Here is a 9,089-nt window from a genome sequence, read left to right on the forward strand (position 1 = left end):
AAACTGTCTTAACAAGACACTTTTCTATACGAAAACTGTCTTAACAAGACACTTTTCTATACGAAAACTGTCTTAACAAGACACTTTTCTATACGAAAACTGTCTCAAGAAGACACTTTTCTATACAGAAACTGTCTTTAGAAGTAACTTTTCAATACAGAAACTGTCCTTAGAAGTAACTTTTCTTTAAGAAAACTGTTATAAGAAGACAAAGCTGTCTTTAGAAGTTACTTTTCTATACGGAAACTTTCTTTAGAAGTTACTTTTCTATATGGAAACTGTATTAAGAAGACACTTTTCTATACGAAAAGTGTCGTAAAAAGTAACTTTTCTTTAAGAAAACTGTTATAAGAAGAAACTTTTTAATTAGAAAACTGTCTTTAGAAGGTACTTTTCTATACGGAAACTGTCTTTAGTAGTTACTTTTCTATACAGAAACTGTCTTAAGAAGACACTTTTTTATACGAAAATGTCTTTAGAAGTAACTTTTCTTTAAGAAAACTGTTTTAAAACTTTTTAATTAGAAAACTGCCTTTAGAAGTTACTTTTCTATACGAAACTGTCTTTAGAAGTTACTTTTCTATAAGGAAACTGTCTTGAAAAGACACTTTTCTATACGAAAAATGACTTTAGAAGTAACTTTTCTTTAAGAAAACTGTTTTAAACTGTTTTCTTAGAAGGGAGTGCCTTCTTAGGAAGATGGTTTTCTTATAAAAACGTGTCTTCTTAGGGAGACAGTTTATTGTGTAGATTGTTTTCTTATAGAAAACTGTCTTGTGGAAGAATACAGTTTTGTGCATGGAAATGTAATCTTGAAAAAGATTTCTGTTTAGAAAACTTTCTTCATTTTGGAAGATAGTTTCTATTTTGAAATTGTCTTCTTGGCGATGTCAGTTTTAAGATAGAAAAGTGTCTTCTTCGATGTAAACTTTGTTTTAGAAAAGTGTGTTCTTGGGAAAGTAAGATTTCGTTTTGAAAAGTGTCTTCTTAATAATCTTCTTTGGAACCTTAGTTTGGGTCGTTTCAAGATGTCAGTTTTAAGATAGAAAAGTATCTTCTTTGATGTAAATTTGGTTTTAGAAAAGTGTCTTCTTGGCGAAGTTAGCTCTTGTCTGAAAAGTGTCTTCTTAATAATCTTCTTTGGAACTATAGTTTGGATCGTTTTCTTTTTATAAAATCGACTTCTTTGAAAGTTAGTTTTGTGATGTCCTTCTTAGGAAGACAGTTCGACTTGGAATAGTTGTAGATTGAACAAGTTTAAGTTTTAAACATCTATTATTTCTGTAAAGATTAAGTAGAAATAATTATTAACTATTTGTTTTAAAGATTATTATCATATAATTATTAAATAACTACTATCATGTTTTTCTTTTTATCATCAAAATGTAATTTAAACTATTTTGCGTAGAAAACCGTTTGGAACTATTTAAATAATTCCTTAACTTCAGATGTACCAAATTGTCCGAAATCGCTTAGAATCTGTCGATGTGGATGTGTACGATAATAGAGAGATAAGATGTGTTGCGTCAGCTGTTGAGCATTTTGCTCGACTTCGTTTTTTGAGGGACTCTGAGGCAGAGCGATATAACCTAAAAGCCAAGTTTTCTTTAAGTGTTGCAAATCTTTGCTAAGGGTCTTAAGTTCTTGGGGTGATTGTGAAACCCTTTGGGGTACATGGAGGGGATCTAGTTTAAGAAATTCTGTTTTTAAATATTTTGATTGTAACGTTATATTCTCCTGACGATGATAGCGTATGCATTGCGTTAAACTTTCGATCTCTTTGAGAGCCTCATGCGAACAGGAGCTTAGAGTTTGATTATTGGAAGCTAAACATAGTTTAAGATTTTCTTGAGCTTTCTCGAGCTGTAAAAGCTTGTCGTTGTTGTTCTGTAGTGATGTTAAAAATTTGATTTGTTGCTGTTGAAGACCCTCGAGTAGTTCTTCCATTTTTTCCGATACCAATTGCAATAGTTGTTCGTGTTCTTGCTGTTGCTTTTGCAGATTCTTCTCGGCCATGTCACGTCTTATTTGCAATTCGGAAAAGTCGTTGTCTTTTAATTTTGCTTTAAATTTAAGCGTTTTGATATCTTTTTCCCTTTCGGAAAGTTGATGTTGCAAGAGTTTGGTTTCATCGTAATGTTTCTTCATTTCCTTAGCCTGCTGTAGGATGGTGACCTCATTGGAACGCACATAAAGAGTGTTGAGATTAATGGTTAAAGCCTGTTCACTTTCTTTGATAAATTGTTGGAATTCATCGAGTTGTTCTTGGAGTATTAGGACCGAGTTGTGGAAGAACTCTACGGGCGAACGCTGAAAAGCTTCGGGAGCCAATTTATTGCAATTCAAATTTACAATACGCCACAAACGTTCATGGTCAATGGCTATTTCATTGGTATTCTCAGTTTTCGAGGAATTGGCAATGTCTTTGGTCGCTTCACGCGCCGTAGAGGAAAGCAATTCGATAAGTTTGCCCAAATGATCATTGCGTTCGTGAAGCCTTTGCAATTGAGGCCATTGAAGAGTGCTGTAGCTAACCGATTTGGTGGGCAATTTGCGCTGTAACTGTTTAAGCTGCATTTTAAAGGAGCGCGCATGTTCCATAAGAAACTGCATGCTGCAAAAGGAATCCGTGTGCTCATCTCCTAGTTGGATAATAGTGTACAACAAACCCGCATGCGTATTAACACAATCCAAGGCCACATCATAGACCTCTATAAGACTAACATACAGTTTCTGTTCATCCAATAGCTCACCGAGATTTTGCGAAGCAAAGAGATTGTTAAGCAAAGTATTAAAGAAACTGGCGGCACGCTCCAAGCCCTCAACCGGAGAGTTCTCATCGAGTAAACCTTTCTTAAGCAATTTTAAAACTTCATCTAGATGTTTCTCTTGCGTTTCCATTTCCCCTCGATAGATGGCGGCATGAGTGCAAATCTCATAGTCACAGTGATTCAAGGCGAACTCCAATTGCAGCAGAATCATCTTAAGAGAACGCAAAAGATACAAGCAACGTGTACGAAAGGCAAAGCGATGGACTGAATAACCTTCAAATATGGCATCCCGACCAAATTCACAAGAAGCCGGGAATTTCTCATGGATACCCGAGCACACAATATCGATTTTCTCCATGCATCTCTGTAGGATAATCAAAATCAGGATAACATCATAGGCCGCCCCTCTCAACAGCAATTCCTCGGGTAGGAAAGCTTTCAAATACTCGATTTGCAACTGCAACATTTTCAAATCCACCGACGAGAGTTGTAACTCTAAAGCCCTGCCATAAGCTTTAGTGGAGGCGAATACCTGTTGGAAATCTACTCCCGGCATAAACTCCGGATTAGAAGAGATACTATTCAACTCTTCCGAGGTGGAAACCGTGGCTGTGGTCGAGGCTTGTGTAGTCAAATTAACCTGTTCTCTTAGCTGTTCCCTTTCATTAAGGGTTTTCACTAATGCCCGAAATTTCATAATAGTACAATCTCTTTCATATACCGTTTCCAAGGCAGTATCCTTTTCCTGTTGTAGTGTCCTTATATTGGTATTTAACATTTCTATTTCTTCTCTTAGATCACGCTCCAAATCCTGATTACTTTCGATCAATTGTTCATGTATCTCCTCTAAAGCCTCCAGCTCGTTAACCTCCTCTTCTAGCAAGCGTACTCTTTCCTCTAACTCTAGCTTAGCATTAGCTAAATTGGACACCATGGTTTCGGCACCCAAGGCAGCATCTACTTGTTCTCTCAGATCTAGAATATGAGTCTCCATAACATCACAGCGTTGTGTTAAGAGTTCTTTCGTTTTGCGCAACTCTAATATTTCCGAGGAATTAGTTTCCAACTCTTTAAAGGCTTTCAACGACTGTTGTTTCTCTAAAGTTAAGACATCTCTTAGTTTGATGACAGTCTCCCTTAAACGTTGATTGTATTGCTCCAGTTTGCGTATCTCACCCACTGAATTGTTGATTTCTTCTTTGTTAATCAGATTATTAGCAGAGCCCAATAACATGCGTTCATTTTCCGCTTTCAAGATCTCCACATCCAAAGCCAATTCCTCATTTTGCTCTTGACACATTTCCAATTCCAGCTGCAAGGTTTCAGCCTTTTCCTCGGCCATTTCTTTGTCCAACGTTAATAGTTCTATATTCTCGGCCGCCTCATCTAACTCTCGCTGATACTTGGCCTTAGCCTCATTTACCTCTCTCAACTCCTGTCTCAAACGTTGCAGTTCTCTTTGCAAACCCGTCTGCTGATCCATAATACGCACCTTGAACTCCATTAATTGTTCATTTTGTAAACGCAAACGTTCCATGTCTTGTAGTTTTCGTATATCTTCGGTTTTTTGAGATTTTAAGACCTCAATTTCCTTATTTAACTCCACAATTCTGGCCTCCAATTGTTTATTTTGCTGCTTGAGATCCTGTAAATTACTGGAGCTAGAATTTAACATCATGGTGCTAAAGGTAGGCGAGCGTAATGGTTGTCCCGGTGTAAATTGTGGTCTTAAAATCTCTAGAAAACCGGTTTCAACAAATGAGCTACGTTTGGCACAACAAAATGTTTCCGAGGGACTCATGGAGGTTTTACTGCGTTTGGGTGCTAAAGCCGGTGGCGGCCTTAGAGTGCGACAAGGGCCTGGCACCACGGTTTGCACCAAGGACACTTGACTAGTGCTGGGTTGCAAGGGTGTCACCTCTTTGGGTTGATTTATCTTAGTAGTCTTGAGTAGATTGGTAGCCGTGGGCTGTTTAGTTATCTTCTTTAAGTTGGCCGCCGCAGCAGCCATCCCCTCCGCCGTTTGCACTTTTGTTGCCACCACCGCCGTCGTATTCTTCTTGGTGGCCACTTCTTTAGTCGGTTTTCCAGTTTCCTCCATTCTTCTATTAACATTAGTTTCCTCTATAACATTAGATTTCTTCATTATCAGTTGTGTGGGTCTTACAAAGATGCCGTAATTGGCTGGACACTTGAAATAATTAACACCCTTAACGCTGCCATTATTTTTACCACGTTCTTCGTTTAATACGACACCAATCCATTTGCCAGGAGCAAAGCTAGTATTGCCTATAAAAGCAATGCGTCCTTCTAAATGTTTGCCAGCTATTTGCACAGTTTGACCAACTTTAAAGTGGTGCGTTGGTTGGCTGCTATTCATGATTCATTCACCTGGACAAACAATGCATCATCATCAGCATTACCACACTCATAGCTCACCAATATACTCTGCTAAACTTATTCTTGTTCAAGTTACTTAAAATGATTTACTTTTATTTCTTTTTTAGTTATTTAATAATAGTTTATTTAATTTTTTCTATTACTTTCTTAATATTTTCTTAAATTTTCTTCACTTTTTTCACGAGTTAAAAAGTCAAAAGGCGTTAGTATCTGCAATATGGCGACTGACATTTGTATAACTGTTTTAGTTGTCGTTTATGTGTGTGTGTGCAAACAATTGTGCAACTTCTTGTTGCTGTTTTTTCTACTCTCTCCCTTTCTCTTTCTCTTTTATTCGCTTAAAAACTCTTTTTAAAATATGAAAATGTATGCGTACGAATAGTAGTGGAAAGCAGAATTGCAAGAAAACTTTAAAATTAACCCACACAACATTTTAGTGAGCGGTTCTAGAACAGAACTAAAACAGAACTAGAACAGAACAAGAACAGAACTAGAACAGAACTAGAACAGAACTAGAACAGAACTAGAACAGAACTAGAACAGAACTAGAACAGAACTAGAACAGAACTAGAACAGAACTAGAACAGATCTAGAACAGAACTAGAACAGAACTAGAACAGAACTAGAACAGAACTAGAACAGAACTAGAACAGAACTAAAACAGAACTAGAACAGAACTGAACTAGATCAGAACTAGAGTAGAACAAGAACTAGAACAGAACTAGAACAGAACTAGAACAGAACTAGAACAGAACTAGAACAGAACTGAACTAGATCAGAACTAGAGTAGAACAAGAACTAGAACAGAACTAGAACAGAACTAGAACAGAACTAGAACAGAACTAGAACAGAACTAGAACAGAACTAGAACAAAACAGAACCGAACAAAACAGAACAGAACAAAACAAAACAAAACAAAACAAAACAGAACAGGACAGGATAGAACAGAACTAGAACATAACTAGAACAGAACTGAAACAGAATTAGATCTGAACTAGAACAGAACTAGAACAGTACTAAAACTAGCACAAAACTAGAACAAAAATAGAACTAGAACAGAACAAGATCACAACTAGAGTAGAACAAGAACAAAACTAGAACAGAACAGGACTAGATCATACCTAGAACAGAATAGAACTAGAACAGAACTAGAAATGAACAAGAACTGAACTCAAACGGAACTAGAACTGCACTAGAACTGAACTAGAACTGAACTAGAACTGAACTAGAACTGAACTAGAACTGAACTAGAACTGAACTAGAACTGAACTAGAACTGAACTAGAACTGAACTAGAACTGAACTAGAACTGAACTAGAACTGAACTAGAACTGAACTAGAACTGAACTAGAACTGAACTAGAACTGAACTAGAACTGAACTAGAACTGAACTAGAACTGAACTAGAACTGAACTAGAACTGAACTAGAACTGAACTAGAACTGAACTAGAACTGAACTAGAACTGAACTAGAACTGAACTAGAACTGAACTAGAACTGAACTAGAACCGAACTAGAACTGAACTAGAATTAGAAGTGAACAAGAACTGAACTAGAACTAAACTAGAACTAAACTAGAACTGAACTAGAACTGAACTAGAACTGAACTAGAACTGAACTAGAACTGAACTAGAACTGAACTAGAACTGAACTAGAACTGAACTAGAACTGAACTAGAACTGAACTAGAACTGAACTAGAACTGAACTAGAACTGAACTAGAACTGAACTAGAACTGAACTAGAACTGAACTAGAACTGAACTAGAACTGAACTAGAACTGAACTAGAACTGAACTAGAACTGAACTAGAACTGAACTAGAACTGAACTAGAACTAAACTAGAACTGAACTAGAACTGAACTAGAACTGAACTAGAACTGAACTAGAACAGAACTAGAACTAAAACTAAACTAGAACTGAAATAGAACTGAACTAGAACTGATCTAGAACTGAACTAGAACTGAACTAGAACTGAACTTGAACTGAACTAGAACTGAACTAGAACTGAACTAGAACTGAACTAGAACTGAACTAGAACTGAACTAGAACTGAACTAGAACTGAACTAGAACTGAACTAGAACTGAACTAGAACTGAACTAGAACTGAACTAGAACTGAACTAGAACTGAACTAGAACTGAACTAGAACTGAACTAGAACTGAACTAGAACTGAACTAGAACTGAACTAGAACTGAACTAGAACTGAACTAGAACTGAACTAGAACTGAACTAGAACTAAACTAGAACTGAACTAGAATTGAAAAAGAACTGAACAAGAAGTGAACTAAAACTAGACAAGAACTGAATTAGAACTAAACTAAACAATGTTAGCTTTAGTACTAGATCTTTTATAGAACAATTTTTCTAAAGCTTTTATATTTTTTAACTTTAAATCAAAATGTTTGCGGGGTAAGCATAAACAAAATGGACGCCATCATTAAATACATGTTTAATGCCGCTTACTTCTTTTAACAATAAAAATATTATTAAAAAATAACTTTAAAACCATAAATAATAAGTTTATTTTAAATACCAATAGTTTATAAATAATTTTTCAAACAAATATTTACCTTATTTTTAAAATAATGAAATTTGCAGCCAATTTGTTTAATAATAAATTAAGCGAAAAATAACAATTTGTAAATTTTGCACCGAAGAAAAAAAACTTAAAAATTGGTTTTAATTTTAAAAATTTAAAGCACTTTAAAATTTGTTTAATCAAAACATATTTTTTTGAAATTTTTTATAAATTTTTAATTTTTTAAAATTTCCTTTTTTTGTTTCAAGCAGAAGCTAAAAAGTTTTAGTTGTCAAATTGTTAAAAAATAATCGAAAAAATTTTAAAAACTTCACATGCGCAAAAAACACTAAAAAATTTTATAAAATTTCCACTTATTTCCACGAGCTCTCGAAGTTTACACTAACGATGAGTAGATTTTAAAGTTTTCCCAATTTCCTTTTCTAGAGGGTGGGGGGGGGATTTTCTTTTTCTTTGCTATGGAGCAGACACATTTCTCTACTTTTTGACACATTTTCCTTTAAAAAAAATTTGTTTGTTTATTTTGTTTTTAACTTCTTTTTCAAAGTGACATTTCTTAACTGTCAAATAATATTTTCTTTTTAGTTTTAAAGTTTTTTTTATTTTATTTTTAATTCGTCTCAAAGAGATTTTGCGTTTTTTAATGTTTTAAGGACGAGTTACTTTTAACAACTACCGGCTGCTGCGCGTTATTTACAAAAAATTCTATTTTTTTAAAAAAGTCGGCAGCATTTCATACGCTCTTTTTTGCTTTACGCATCAATTTGAAAAATAAATATTAAATAAAATAAAAAACGGTTAGAAAAACAAAAGGACTCACAAGCATATCCTTTAAAAAATCAAAAAAACAACAACAGCAACACATACACACACCTAAAACCTAAATCCCAAACGCACTTTTTTTATTTCCCCCGTTGACGTTTTAGTTGACGACGAAGGGGTGAATCTACGTAAATGAAGGGCTTTTTTAGGATTTCTCTAGAAGTAAATAAATAAAAAACAGCCGCACAGCAACAACAATAACAACAACAATAGGAACCAAAAAAAATCATCCCTTTCTCATTTTAAATTAAAGAAAATTTTAAAAAATGTAATTGAAAGAAACGGGTTGTTATTGTGCAATATTCTCTTCAACTGCAAATTTTTTAACGCACACACACACATACAAACTCTTAATACAAACACATACACTTTTATACACATAATGCAGACAACTCTTTGTTTACCTTTACCGGCTTTTTTTCTATTTATTCCTTTTTTTGTACTCTTTAGAAATCTAGTGCAAGTTCACATATGAGTTGATAGCAACAGCAACAACAAACAGAGATGAGATTTGAACAATCTGGTACCCAACTGAAGGAAACAAATCGGACGAGATATA

The 9,089-nt window shown here is 34.8% G+C and overlaps 1 protein-coding gene across 1 annotated transcript; it reads right to left on the reverse strand.

Annotated features, from left to right (window-relative positions):
• Window positions 1-11: 11 nt before the first annotated feature.
• LOC111686865 (dynactin subunit 1) lies at window positions 12-5,493 on the reverse strand. The gene has a single exon (XM_023449260.2). It carries the CDS (start codon window positions 5,149-5,151, stop codon window positions 1,423-1,425), a length of 3,729 nt encoding a protein of 1,242 aa, XP_023305028.2. The 5' UTR covers window positions 5,152-5,493; the 3' UTR covers window positions 12-1,422.
• Window positions 5,494-9,089: the final 3,596 nt, after the last annotated feature.

The sequence above is a fragment of the Lucilia cuprina genome, chromosome 5 (assembly GCF_022045245.1).
Source record: "Lucilia cuprina isolate Lc7/37 chromosome 5, ASM2204524v1, whole genome shotgun sequence".
NCBI lineage: Eukaryota > Metazoa > Arthropoda > Insecta > Diptera > Calliphoridae > Lucilia > Lucilia cuprina.

Coding starts and splice junctions, on each gene's coding strand:
- LOC111686865 (XM_023449260.2), bottom strand. CDS start 5,151: ATGAATAGCAGCCAACCAACGCACCACTTTAAAGTTGGTCAAACTGTG.